The following is a 13,616-nucleotide window of genomic DNA, read 5'->3' as shown; positions in this document are numbered from 1 at the left end:
CGTGCCCGATGGCTCGCGGCAGCTGGAGAGCCGGGCCAGCCGGGCGGTCTCGGGTCTTGTGTGTGTGCCCTGGACCCTGCCCCAGCTCCCGCCTGCCCGGTGCAGCTCCCGGCGGCTGGAGCCAGCAGCTGGGAGGCCTCGGGCCGTGTCCTGCCAAGGTGACGCCCGTGCGGCTGAGGGCCCAGCTCCCCTCACAACGTTTTGAGCCTGGGAGGTGCACGGCCTGGCTCACCCACCCCAACCCCCTGCTTCCCCCAGGACCCCGACATCCCTGCCGAGCTGACGGGGGGCTGCCACGGCTTCTCCCGCAAATTCATGCACTGGCAAGAGGAGCTGATCCTGGGGGGCACCACGAAGGACCCGCAGGGCAGGCTGCTGAGGTAAGCGTGGGCACGGGGGGGTGAGGCCTGGGCCTCAGGCTCCCCCCGTGTGGGGCTGGTCACTTTCCCATGGACGAGCCCACGCGGCGGGGTGGGGAATGGACGTGGCGGGGAGAGCGAAGGCGCTTTGAGTTCTCTCCCGCCTGGGCGCCCGACCCACTGCCCTCGAGCTGCTTGGGATTCTCGGATTTCCTTTCGAGCAAGCAGGCCGGGGTCGCTGGGACAGGGTTTCCACCTAGGCCAGCCCAGGGGTTTGGGGGCTTCCGGGCTGCAGTGCTCTGGAGGGGACACTGGAGGCAGGGCCGCCCGTCCAGATGGGGCGCTCTGGGGGGGACGACGACAGTGGGGGCGGGGCTGGGGCGCTCGGGGGGGACGCGGGGTGGGCTGGGGCGCTTGGAGGGGGGACACGGGCCGGGCTGGGGCGCTCGGGGGGGGACGCGGGTGGGCTGGGGCGCTCTGGGGGGGACGCAGGGCGGGCTGGGTGCTCAGGGGGGGACACTGGGGGCTGGGGTGCTCGGGGGGGACACGGGCCGGGCTGGGGCGCTCCGTTGGGCACTAGGGGTCCCATGGCTGGGCTCTTAGGTGTGTCCTGTCCCGGCAGCGCTGAGGCCCTGCAGAGCATGTTTCTGCTGATGAGCCCGCGGCAGCTCTACGAGCACTTCAGGGACGACTACGAGATCCAGGACATCGGCTGGAGTGAGGAGAAGGCGGCTGCCATCCTGGAGGCCTGGCAGAGGGAGTTTGTGGAGGTAGGAGGGGCTGGGAGCGGGGGGCCGATCCCCACCCTGTAGGGGGACGGCGGTGGCCACTCATCAACAGAGCAACACGGTGGGACTTGCGGGGTCTCTGTGCACACGTCTGTGTGCATGTCTCACCGTGGGTGTGCACGGCTGAGCGTGCCGGGAGTGTGTGAGCGTGCCAGGGGGAGGTGAGCGTGCCGGGGGGGCTGAGCGTGCCGGGAGTGTGTGAGCATGCCGGGGGGGGTGAGCGTGCTTGGTGAAGGGCAGCATGGTGCTACATGGCCGTGTTCTGGGGGCTCTGGTGAAATGGGAGCGGGGGGGTGGACCCCAGTGATCTCTCAGTGTCTGCGCTCAGCCCCGCAGTGGGAGTCGGAGTCCCACAGAGGGCTCAGCACGTCTGGCATTGAGGCCTGGCTGGGGCAGTGCCGGAGGCAGCTCTGGCCGGCTTGGGATGGGTTCAGGGCTCCCTCTTCCCCCAGCTGTTAGTGCCAGGTTCCCGCAGGGGCCCTTGGCTGCAGGGCCCGACAGGGGCTCAGGCAGATACGGCCCTGGCCCGCTGCCAGACCACGGCAGAGCCCCTGGCCTGGGGTTTGGCTGCAGCCTCCTCCCGCTTTGCCTCATGGGGAGGGCACAGGCTGCCCGCTGGGAAGAGTGTGGTGGGGGGAGGGAGGGCTGCCCATTGGGAGGGGCGTAGCAGGGGGTCGGGTGCCTGTTGGAGGTGCGTGGTGGGGGCAGACTGTCTGCTGGGAGGTGTGTGGCGTAGCAGGGGTGGGGTGCCCACCGCAAGGGGTGGAGGATGGTGGGAGGGCTGCCCCCTGGGAGGGGTGTGGCATGGCCAGGGGCTGCCCTGGGCGTGATGCCCTCCAGCTGTGTCTCTGAGGCCCTGTCTCTCCCCAGCTGGCACAGGACTGCCTCCCGCAGAACAGCTCCCAGCGTGTCCACGCCTTCTCCACCACCACGCTCAGCGACATCCTGAAGTCCTTCTCGGACGTGAGCGCCATCCGCGTGGCCGGGGGCTACCTCCTGATGGTAGGTACCTTCCCCCGCCCCCTGCCCGCCCGCACTAACCCCGCCCGCGCTAACCCCGCCCCTGCTCTGCTTCCAGCTCGCGTACGCCTGCGTGACAATGCTGCGCTGGGACTGCTCCAAATCCCAGGGGGCCGTGGGCCTGGCCGGCGTCCTGCTGGTGGCCCTGTCCGTGGCGTCAGGACTCGGGCTCTGCTCGCTGCTGGGGATCTCCTTCAACGCAGCCACCACCCAGGTACCGCATGCCAAGGCCGGGCAGGGCCATGGGGAGAAATGCCTGCCCGTCGTGCCTTGCTCACCCTCCTGCGCGGGGGCTGGAGCTGGCACCTCCGGGGCCGGAACCCGCCTTCTCACCTGCTCCGCAGCCGTATGGGAGACCTGCGGGAATAACACGGGCACTCTGCCCTCGCCATCAGGGCAGGCCCTGATGCCCTAGTGCAGCACTAGGGGGCGCTGTGCTGTGGAGCAGGGCGTGGGGGGGGGGGAGTCACGGAGTGTGCGGGGACACAAGGCCCTGCACCCCCGGCTTCCTGCAATTCACCATGACTCTCAGCCAGCCAGTAAAGCAGAAGGTTTATTTAGACGACAGGAATACAGTCCAAGACAGGTCTTGCAGGCACAGACAACAGGATTCCCCCCGGTTAGGTCCATCTTGGGATCCCAGGGCCCCACAGCCCCCTTGGGAGGTCAGAGCCCCGTCTGCCTCCCCGCCGCTCCACCAGCCAGCTCCCGAAACTCTCCTTCAGCGACCCCTCACACAGCCTTTGTTCAGTTTCCCAGGCAAAGGTGTCACCTGGCCTCCAACCCCTTCCTGGGTTCTCCTGTTACATGCTCAGGTATTCTCCGTCGGCCAGTCTCCCATCCCCCATTGCAGACTATCCCAGCCACACTCCCCTGTCAGCATTCACAGACCACAGTAAGAACAGTCCCAGTTGGTCACAGGGGGTCAGTAGGGGGCGCTCTCCCCAGCGTCTGAGCCTGGTGCGGGGCGCTAACTGCCCTTGCGGGGAGGCAGACCAGGGGGGCTGTGCCCCAGCCTGTGGGATCCCGAGCCCTGTTCCCATGGGATCCTGGGTTCTCCGGGTGGAGCTGTGGCGGGTGTTTCTCCCCCCGAGGTGGGCACACTCCGGCGCAGGGAGAGGCAGCGCTGGGGTGCTGGCAGCTGGACCGGCTGCAGAAGCTCAGTATGGAGGCTGGTTTCTGTCCCTACAGGTGCTGCCATTCCTGGCCCTGGGCATTGGGGTGGACGATATGTTCCTCCTGGCTCACGCCTTCACCGAGACCAGCCAGCACGTCCCCTTCAAGGTGAGGCCACCCTGGCCTGGGCGACCTGCCTTGGGGGGCGGGGGCGGGCGGGGGGCACTGGGTGACCTGCCTCGGGGGGCGGGCGCGGGGCACTGGGTGACCTGCCTCGGGGGGTGGGGACGGGCGTGGGGCGCTGGGTGACCTGTCCTGTTTGTTTCCCCCACAGGAGCGGACGGGAGAGTGCCTGAGACGCACGGGCACCAGTGTGGCCCTCACCTCGATCAGCAACATGATCGCCTTCTTCATGGCAGCCCTGGTGCCCATCCCTGCCCTGCGCGCCTTCTCCCTGCAGGTACAGGCCCCCCAACACCCACCCCGCCCTTGCCCTGTGCGCCTTCTCCCTGCAGGTACGGGCCCCCCAACACCCACCCCGCCCTCGCCCTGTGCGCCTTCTCCCTGCGGGTACGGGCCCCCCAACACCCACCTCATCCCACTCTCGCCCTGCACCCCTCTTCCCTGCGGGTATGGGCCCCTCAACACCCACCCCGCCCTCGCCCTGCGCCCCTTATCCCTGCGGGTACAGGCCCCTCAACACCCACCCTGCCCTCGCCCTGTGCCCCTTCTCCCTGCAGGTGCAACCCTCTCCCCCCGGAGTCCTTCTGCCTTTCGTGCCTCTTCCTCTGCCCATTGTACCCCAGGGTCACGGGGGGCCGTGTCCACCCTCGCCCTGCAGCTCTCCCTGGGCGTGAGTCCGTCTGCCCATCCCAGCCAAGCCGGCAGTATTGAGGAGACGAGGCGATGCCAGCTGGGCGGGTCCTGCTCATACCCCCCATGCCCATCTGCCTTGCCCTGCCCCAGTCCAGGCCCTCATCCCCTACACACTGCCCCGCCTTCGGGTACCTTGCGGGGAGCCGAGCTAGAACCCGGGGCTCCCAGTGCTCGGGGGGGCTGCGAGGCTCTGGCGTGTCTAGCAGACAGTTGTCTGGGGAGCTTGGGGGTCACCCTGCCCATGGCTCCTGGGGGTCACTGGGATTCATCAGCACGGGTGGGGAGAAGGCCCCTCTGCCAACAGACTTCCACTCCCAGTCCTGGCAGAGAGCCCTGGGCACCGCAACTGACCGAGGTGGCCCCACACACATGTCGGATACACACAGAGACCCAGGCCCCATTACTGGCCAAGGTGTGACATGGGCCCACACGCGTGTCAGACACCCACAGAGACCCAGGCCCCGTTACTGGCCGAGGTGTGACATGGGCCCACACGCGTATCAGACACACACACAGACCCAGGCCCCGTTACTGACCGAGGTGTGACATGGGCCCACACGTGTGTCAGACACACACAGAGACCCAGGCCCCGTTACTGACCGAGATGTGACATGGGCCCACACGTGTGTCAGACACACACAGAGACCCAGGCCCCGTTACTGGCCGAGGTGTGACATGGCCCCACACGCGTGTCAGACACACATGGAGACCCAGGCCCCGTTACTGGCCAAGCTGTGACATGGCCTCACACGCATGTCGGACATGCAGACCCTGGCTCCCCGGCAGGGTGGTGAGCAGGGTTTAACCCTTGGAGCCCCGTGGCCTGAGCTCTGCACCCCGTGTCCCTGCAGGCTGCCGTGGTGGTGGTGTTTAACTTCGCCATGGTGCTGCTCATCTTCCCAGCCATCCTGAGCCTGGACTTGCACCGACGCCAGGACCAGCGGCTCGATGTCCTGTGCTGCTTCTACAGGTGCCGTCTCCCGCCGCCAGGAGGGGTGGGGGTCGCCCGGGGCAGAGCCGGGCCCGCGCCGTGCTCCGGGAGGGGTGGGGGGCGCCCGGGGCAGAGCCGGGCCCGCGCCGTGCTCCGGGAAGGGTGGGGGGCGCCCGGGGCAGAGCCTGACCCGCGCCGTGCTCCGGGAGGGGTGGGGGGCGCCCGGGGCAGAGCCAGGCCCGCGCTGTGCAGCTGGCAGGGCTAAGCAATGGCTCTGGGGGGTGCTTGGGGCCTCGCCCCCTGGCTTGAGCACAGCTGGGCGCCTTTCCTGGGGTGGCTGGGGGGGGGGGTCGCTCCAGGGAGAAATCCCACTCCCAGCAGTGGGTGCGGTGACCACCAGGGCAGCCGTGCGTGGGCAGAGGGGCACCGGCACCCATCGCAGCTCTTTGAATGTCCCCCGGCTCCTCCTCCCCCAGCCCGTGCTCCACCCGTGTCATCCAGATCCAGCCGCAGGAGTACGCCGACGCCAACGAGAACCACGCCTCCCACCCCTCGCCCTACGGGCACCCGGCTGTGGCCACCAGCACCCAGATCACCACCACGGTGCAGGCCTTCACCCGCTGTGACCCCTCGGGCCGGCACGTTGTCACCATCCTGCCGCCCACCGCCCAGGTCTGCACCGCGCCGCTGGCCCCTGCCGACCCGCTGGGCTCCCAGCTCTTTGCCCCGGCCAGCTCCACCCGCGACCTGCTGGCCCAGCTGGACGGGACCAAGGGGGGCCGGGAGTGCGTGCCGCTGCCCCTGTGCCGCTGGAATCTGGCCGACTTCGCCAGGGAGAAGTACGCCCCCCTCCTGCTGCAAACCCAGACCAAGGTAGGGGGGCTGGGCCTGCCGCCCCCGGCTCCCGTGGGCCCCTCATCCCCCTGGGGAGGGGTGCAAGGTGGGGGGCCGGGGGTGGACCCTGGCAGTGCTGGGGAGACTGGGGACTGGGGTAACTCCCAGGCTGTGCAGGGGAATGCTGGGGGGCTCCCTGGCACTCCGGGGGGGAGCTGTGGGGCTGTGCTGCAGGGCAGGGGGCGGGGGGCTGTGCCCTGCCCAAGGGGGCGCCCGGCCCAGCCTGACGGGCTTCCCGTCCCCAGGGCATCGTGGTGCTGCTGTTCCTGGCGTTGCTAGGCCTCAGCCTGTATGGCAGCACGCTGGTGCACGACGGGCTGTACCTGACGGACATCGTGCCGCGGGGCACCAAGGAGCACGCCTTCATCGCCACCCAGTCCAAGTACTTCTCCTTCTACCACGTCTTCATCGCCACCAAGGGCGGCTTCCACTACCCCAGCTCGCAGGAGGCGCTGTACGCCCTGCACCGGGCCCTGGGTGCCCTGCAGCACGTGGTGCGCGACCACACCCGCCAGCCGCCCAAGATGTGGCTGCACTACTTCCAGGATTGGCTGCGAGGTGAGGGTCCCGCCTGCCCTGCCGGCCCCCACCTGTCCTGCGTGCCCCTGCCAGTCTCCGCCTGCCCCCGCCTGCCCTGCGTGCTCCTGCCAGCCTCCATCTGCCCTGCGTGCCCCTGCCAGTCTCCGCCTGCCCTGCGTGCCCCTGCCAGCCCCCGCCTGCCCTGCGTGCCCCTGCCGGCCCCTGCCTGCCCTGCGTGCCCCTGCCGGCCCCCGCCTGCCCTGTGTGCCCCTGCCAGCCTCCATCTGCCCTGCGTGCCCCTGCCAGCCCCCGCCTGCCCTGCGTGCCCCTGCCGGCCCCTGCCTGCCCTGCGTGCCCCTGCCGGCCCCCGCCTGCCCTGCGTGCTCCTGCCAGCCTCCATCTGCCCTGCGTGCCCCTGCCAGTCTCCGCCTGCCCTGCGTGCCCCTGCCAGCCCCTGCCTGCCCTGCGTGCCCCTGCCGGCCCCCGCCTGCCCTGCGTGCCCCTGCCGGCTCCCGCCTGCCCTGCGTGCCCCTGCCGGCCCCCGCCTGCCCTGCGTGCCCCTGCCGGCCCCCGCCTGCCCTGCGTGCCCCTGCCAGCCTCCATCTGCCCTGCGTGCCCCTGCCAGCCCCCGCCTGCCCTGCGTGCCCCTGCCGGCCCCCGCCTGCCCTGCGTGCCCCTGCCGGCCCCCGCCTGCCCTGCGTGCTCCTGCCAGCCTCCATCTGCCCTGCGTGCCCCTGCCGGCTCCCGCCTGCCCTGTGTGCCCCTGCCAGCCTCCATCTGCCCTGCGTGCCCCTGCCAGCCCCCACCTGCCCTGAGTGCCCCTGCCAGCCTCCATCTGCCCTCACCTGCCCTGCGTGCCCCTGCCGGCCCCCGCCTGCCCTGTGTGCCCTTGCCAGCCTCCATCTGCCCTCACCTGCCCTGCGTGCCCCCGCCTGCTCTGCGTGCCCCTGCCAGCCCCTGCCTGCCCTGTGTGCCCCTGCCGGCCCCCGCCTGCCCTGTGTGTCCCTGCCAGCCTCCGCCAGCCCCCGCCTACCCTGCGTGCCTGCCGGCCTCCATCTGCCCTCACCTGCCCTGCGTGTCCCTGCGTGCCCCCGCCTGCCCTGCGTGCCCCTGCCAGCCTCCATCTGCCCCCACCTGCCCTGTGTGCCTCTGCCGGCCCTCGCTGGCCCCGCTGGTCCCCACCTGCCCCCGCCTGTCCTGCGTGCACCTGCCGGCCCTCGCCTGCCCCGTGTGTCCCTGCCGGCCTCCATCTGCCCCCCTCTGCCCTGCGTGCCCCTGGGAGGTCTCTGTCCGTCCCCGTAACCCCCGCGCTCTGTCCCCAGGCCTGCAGGCTGCCTTCGACAAGGAGTGGCAGGCCGGGCGCATCACCCGCGACAGCTACCGGAACGGCTCCGAGGACGGCGCGCTGGCCTACAAGCTGCTCATTCAGACGGGCGACAAGAAGGAGCCATTCAACTACAACCAGGTGTGAGCCGGCCCTGTGCCCGGCCCTGCCCGAGAGCCTGGCCTGGCCTTGAACTCGCCTCTGAGCTGGCCAGACCCTCCGGCCCCCGCAGCTCACCCCATGCCCGTCTGCTCCCCACAGCTCACCACGCGCCGCCTGGTGGACGAGAACGGCATCATCCCCCCAGAGACCTTCTACATCTGCCTGACCGTGTGGGTGAGCAACGACCCGCTGGGCGTCGCCGCCTCCCACGCCAACTTCTACCCCCCGCCGCCCGAGTGGATCCACGACAAGTACGATGCCACCGGCGAGAACCTGCGAAGTGAGTGCAGTCGCGGGCACGCCTGGGCACGCATGGGCAGATGCAGGCTGGGCACATGCCAGCATGCGTCCTGCCAGACACCCCACACACGCCACACAGGGTCCTGCTGGGCACACCCCCATGCGCCAGCTTGCCATGCAGTGTCCAGCAGGGCACCCCCCAGATGCCACACAGGGTCCTGCCACCCCCATGCGCCAGTGCACCACACAGGGTCCAGCCACACCCGCCAACTGGCACCCTAGTTGTACTGAGCTCCCCGTTCCAGTGTTGCCCACCCATCTGGGCTGGCCCGGGCGCCGGCGTGGGAGGAGGAAGGGGGCAGTGTCGGGAGGGCAGGGGCCGTGGCGTCCCCCCGCCTGACCCTCGCTGCCCCCTCCCCCCAGTCCCCGCAGCCCAGCCCCTGGAGTTCGCCCAGTTCCCCTTCTACCTGAGTGGCCTGCGCCAGACCGCGGACTTCGTGGAGGCCATCGAGAGCGTGCGGGCCGTGTGCGAGGAGGCGGCCCGGGAGCGCGGCGTGGCCAGCTACCCCAGCGGCTACCCCTTCCTCTTCTGGGAGCAGTACATCGGCCTGCGCCACTGGTTCCTGCTGGCCGTCAGCATCGTGCTGGCCTGCACCTTCCTGGTGTGCGCCGTGCTGCTGCTCAACCCCTGGACCGCCGGCATCATCGTGAGTGCGCCCGGGGCGGGGGGCACCACGGGGTGGGGTTCAGACGCTGCCCAGCCCCCCGGGATCCCTGGGAGAGCTGGGACCTGGGCCCTCTGGCCCTGCAGCTGTCGCTCGAGACCTCGCCTGGGGCGCCTTGTTCACGGACGGGCCCCTGGAGCCCCCGATCGCCCCCAGGCTGGAACACAGTCCAGCGCCTCCCGAGCGGCTCCAGGGTGGGGAACGGACCAGGAGGGGCTGGCTTGGGACGCATCCCGGAGCTGGGTACTGGGAGCCGGTGCCTTTCCCTGGCCTGGCCGGGCTTCCACCCGCTGGCACCGGCACTCTCCCAGCCTGGGGGTCCCTGGCATAGCTCCCCTCCCTCCGCCTGGGCGGGTGCTTTCACCGGAGCGCTGACCCCTGGGCTCCAGGCAAGCAGATCCGATTGGTGATTTGGGGGGGTGTTCATTCCAAATACCCCCCACCTGACCTGGCGTCCTACCCCCCTCCCCCTCCGCCATCATCATGTCCCTTCACACACCCATGGTGCCGCTTCCCTGGGCGGCTGGGCAAAGCGTCTGTAATTGGTATCGTTCACAGCAATAGGGCACCCATCACCCTGGCATCTGGGCTCTTGTCTGGGGCAGAGTGGATGGCTGCCATGGGGCAGAGCAGTGGGACAGAGGGTCATGGGACAGTGCAGTGGGGCAGACAGGAGGGTGCAGAGTGATGCAGCAGGCACAGTGGGGCAGATGCATTGGGGCAGGGCCATGGGGCGGATGCATTGGGGCAGGGCAGTGGGACGGATGCCGTGGGGCAGGGCTGTGGGCCAGGGCCGTGGGGTGGATGCCGTGGGGCAGGGCCATGGGGCGGATGCCGTGGGGTGGTCCCTGCTCTCTGGCCGACTCTCCCCCGTGCCCGGCAGGTGGCCGTGCTGGCCATGATGACGGTGGAGCTCTTCGGGATGATGGGGTTGATGGGCATCAAGCTGAGCGCCATCCCGGCCGTGATCCTCATCGCCTCGGTGGGCATCGGCGTCGAGTTCACCGTCCACGTGGCCCTGGTGAGTCGGGGGGGGGTGGTCGCCTGGGCCCCCTGCGGGTCCGACCCCAGTGCAGCCCCACAAAGGTCAGGAGAAGCCCATTTGGGCCAGGGCAGCACCTGTTCTGGCACCATCTCCCTGCGGCTCCCAGACTGGGGGTGTCCAGCCCCCCCAGCCCCCCCCAGCCTAGCTGGGCAAGCCCTGGGGCGCTGGCAGGCCCCGCTCACCAGAGCTCAGCCATGAGACGCACTCGGGGCCCACTAGTGAAAGGGGCACAAACCCCCCAGCTCCCCCCCAGCCCTCTGTGAACCCGGCCCCCAGGCCAGCGTCAGCCACCTCTGGAGCCCAGCCGGCTGGAGACCCTCCCCGGCAGGAAAGGGGGGGGCAGCAGGGGGAGGGCAGGGGCAGTCTGTCCAGCCGGCCCCGGGGGGAGGGGAAGGGTCAGTCCATCGGGGGGAGGGGGTTAGGGTCAGTCCGTCTCTCTGCCCACGCCGGCCCAGAGCTGAGCCGTGTCCTGCCCCCAGGGGTTCCTGACGGCCATGGGCAGCCGGACGCTGCGCTCGGCCCTGGCCCTGGAGCACACGTTGGCACCCGTGCTGGACGGGGCGCTCTCCACGCTGCTGGGCCTTCTCATGCTGGCCGGCTCCGAGTTCGACTTCATCCTGAGGTACCAGCGTGGGGGAGGGGAGAACGCCTCTTTAGCTCAGCCCTGGGGGGCCAGGGGGGCATGCGGCTGTGGCCAGGGGTGCAGACGTGCCTGGGGGGGGGTATGTGTGGGGTGTGTGCGAGCGTGCAGCGGTCCACAGGTGGGGGGGGGCATGGGCGAGTGTGCAGGCATGTGGGGGGGTTGTGTGCAAGCACGCAGGGATGCCCGGGTGTGGGTGTGGGCGTGTGTGAGCGTACAGGGGTATCCAGGGGTGTGTCTGTGCATGTGGGTGAGCGTGCAGGGGTGTGTGGATGGGTGTGAGCGTGCAGGGGTTGCCGGGGGTGTAGGCGCATGCGGGTGTGCCCGGGTGGATGGATGGGTGTGGATGGGTGTGAGCATGCAGGGGTTCCTGGGGGTGTGGGTGCATGCGGGTGTGCCCGGGGGATGTATGGGTGTGCGTAAGCGTGCAGGGGTGTGTGAGAACATTTAGGGATTCCCAAGGGGTGTGGATGATGTATGGGTGTGCGTAAGCGTGCAGGGGTGTGTGTGTGTGTGTGTGAGAACGTGCAGGGATTCCCCAGGGGTGTGGATGATGTATGGATGTGCATAAGCGTGCAGGGGTGGGTGTGAGCATGCAGGGGTGTGTGGGTGTGCATAAGCGTGCAGGGGTGCATGAGGGCAGCGGTGTTGGGAGGCTGGGCAGAGAGGCCGCCCTAGGGCAGCAGAGCCGGATGGGGTCATGGGGTGGGGGGCGCAAGACCCCACTGCGTGGGTGCTGTGCACCCCCCTGGCCCATTTGCCTCTGCGATGTTCCTACTCTACCTGTCAGGGCTGAGGGGGTGGGCCCTGTTTACAAAGCATGCTGGGATGCCCCGTCCCCATCGCGTGGCCGGGCTCCTCTCACTCCGTCTCCTCTGCCAGGTATTTCTTTGCCGTGCTCACCGTCCTGACTGTCTTGGGCCTCCTGAACGGCCTGGTGCTGCTGCCCGTCCTGCTGTCGGTAATCGGGCCCCCGGCCGAGGTGAGAGCCCCCGGACCCCCCTGCAATGGGGCCTGGCAGGGAGTGGAGACTAGTGCTTGAAGAGGGGCATGGCCACCAGGATGCCTGGGTTCATTCCCAAGTCTGCCTCTCCCTTGCTGGGTGCCAGGGTCAGATGGGGGGAGGGGGAAACAGTGGTCTGTGCCTCACACTGGCTCCGCCCGCACCCACAGGCTCTACCCACAAGCCCATGGGAGCTAGATGTTTCTTGGAGAATGATCAGTGCTGAGGTTAAAATGACCACCATTAGGTTTCAGAGTTAACACTTGATTGAGCTGGACCGGGGGCACCTGTCCTAAAGCTGCCTCTGCAGGCCTGGAGCCCATTGAAAAGGGCCAGCCCTGGCTCTGATAGTGCCCCCAGCCCGGTTCCCTGTACCCTCTGGACATCCCGTTGCCTTCCCATCTCACCCTGCGCCCTCCTCCCCCCAGGTCATCCCGGCGGATAATGGCAGCCGCCTGCCGTCACCAGAGCCCATCCCCCCACCCATCAGCCATCACGGCTTCTACATGCGGCCGCCCCCGGCCTGGCCCGGCGCCTTTGCGGACTCCCTGGACTCGGAGTACTACTCGGAGAGCACCGCGGGCTCGGGGCTGACCCACCCCCAGCCCTACGACCCCGGCGCCTACATCCTGCCGCCCGCCCCGGCCCGGGTCCTGGTGGAGGCCAGCAAGAATCCCAGCTTCCCCACCATCACGGTGAGTGCGGGTGCGGTGCCCCTGCCAGACAGCGCCAGCCCCAGCCCCCCCCGGGTGCGGCCTCCGGCTGCCCCCTGTTAGCAGCCCCCTGCCTCCCTCTTTGCCTGCTGTACTCACGGGAGTCTCTGCCCTGCACAGGTGGTGAAAACCTACCAGGAGAACCAGGAGCCGCCAGGGAAGAAGGAGCCACCGAGCACCAACCAGACCCAGTCCCTGTCTGCCGGTGACTCCCTCCCATCGGCCGGCCCGGATCTCAGGGACTTGCCTCAGCACAGACTGCCCCGGCCTGGCCCCCCCGGCGCCAGGACTGCCCCCCACCGAGCCCCCCGGCCCCTGCGGACTGCCCTCCCCGCCTACAGCGGCAGCTACACCACGGTGACGGCCACGGCCTCCGTGACGCTGGCCCTGCACCCGCCCCTGCCGGGCTCCTTGCAGGGTTACACACATGACAGCTACGAGGACAGCGAGTCCGACTGCCCGGAGGAGCCCGGCCCGCCCGCCTGCAGTGCCCCCGGCTCGGCCGCGCCCAAGACCCTTGCGCTCCACCACCCGGGACGGGCAGATGGCTCTGCAAGGCCCTAGGTGAGCCTGGGGACTGAGCCCTGTGCCAGGGGCTCCTTCGCCCCACCCCTGCCAGGCAGTGCCAGCACCTCTGGGGGTTACCTTGGGGCCAGCACTGCCCCTGGGGGTACACTCCCTGTGCTTGGCGGGCCCTGGCGCCATGGGGCAGTTCGATGACAGAGCAGCGGCTTTGTATGCATCCCTCGTGCCCGCAAACAGTGACACACACAGGGTGCACACCTGCCCACACAGATGGTGCACACTTGCACACGCACAGATGCTGCACATCCACATGTTCCCACGGGGCTCACACACTCGTGCCCGCAGACAGGGACACATGCAGGGTGAACGCACGCCACCACACACAAACGGTGCACACACATACACACACACAGACAGTGCACGTCCGCACATACACCTCGACGCGGGCCTCGGAGCCAAAATCTTACCGCGTTATAGGTGAAACCGAACTTGCTTTGATCCGCCGGAGTGCGCAGCCCCGCCCCCCCGGAGCACTACTTTCCCGCGTTCTAGCCGAATTCGTGTTCTATCGGGGTAGAGGTGGAACGAGTGGGCTTGCACGCTCGTGCCCGTAGACAGGGGGACACACAGGGTGCACGCATGCCCACACACACGGATGGTGCACACATATATATGCAGGGTGCATACACACACACAGTGCACGTTCACACATACCTAGTGGGCTTGCACGCTCGTG

General features: G+C 69.2%; 1 protein-coding gene across 1 annotated transcript in view; it reads left to right on the top strand.

Moving 5' to 3' along the window:
• Nucleotides 1-13,616, top strand: part of PTCH2 (patched 2) — a 57,146-nt gene that overhangs the window by 41,167 nt on the left and 2,363 nt on the right. The window contains 17 exon segments of the mRNA XM_065553717.1: nucleotides 259-380; nucleotides 982-1,129; nucleotides 2,018-2,149; nucleotides 2,226-2,381; nucleotides 3,359-3,451; nucleotides 3,618-3,743; nucleotides 5,011-5,129; nucleotides 5,567-5,963; nucleotides 6,230-6,542; nucleotides 7,826-7,968; nucleotides 8,089-8,269; nucleotides 8,653-8,936; nucleotides 9,838-9,975; nucleotides 10,479-10,621; nucleotides 11,522-11,621; nucleotides 12,071-12,337; nucleotides 12,476-12,919. Of these exon segments, the coding sequence (XP_065409789.1) occupies nucleotides 259-380; nucleotides 982-1,129; nucleotides 2,018-2,149; nucleotides 2,226-2,381; nucleotides 3,359-3,451; nucleotides 3,618-3,743; nucleotides 5,011-5,129; nucleotides 5,567-5,963; nucleotides 6,230-6,542; nucleotides 7,826-7,968; nucleotides 8,089-8,269; nucleotides 8,653-8,936; nucleotides 9,838-9,975; nucleotides 10,479-10,621; nucleotides 11,522-11,621; nucleotides 12,071-12,337; nucleotides 12,476-12,919 (3,306 nt within the window).

Source organism: Chrysemys picta, chromosome 8, assembly GCF_011386835.1.
Source record: "Chrysemys picta bellii isolate R12L10 chromosome 8, ASM1138683v2, whole genome shotgun sequence".
Classification (NCBI taxonomy): Eukaryota; Metazoa; Chordata; order Testudines; family Emydidae; genus Chrysemys; species Chrysemys picta.
The sequence above is the reverse complement of the archived record's forward strand: the minus strand, read 5'-3'. Positions and strand labels throughout refer to the sequence as shown.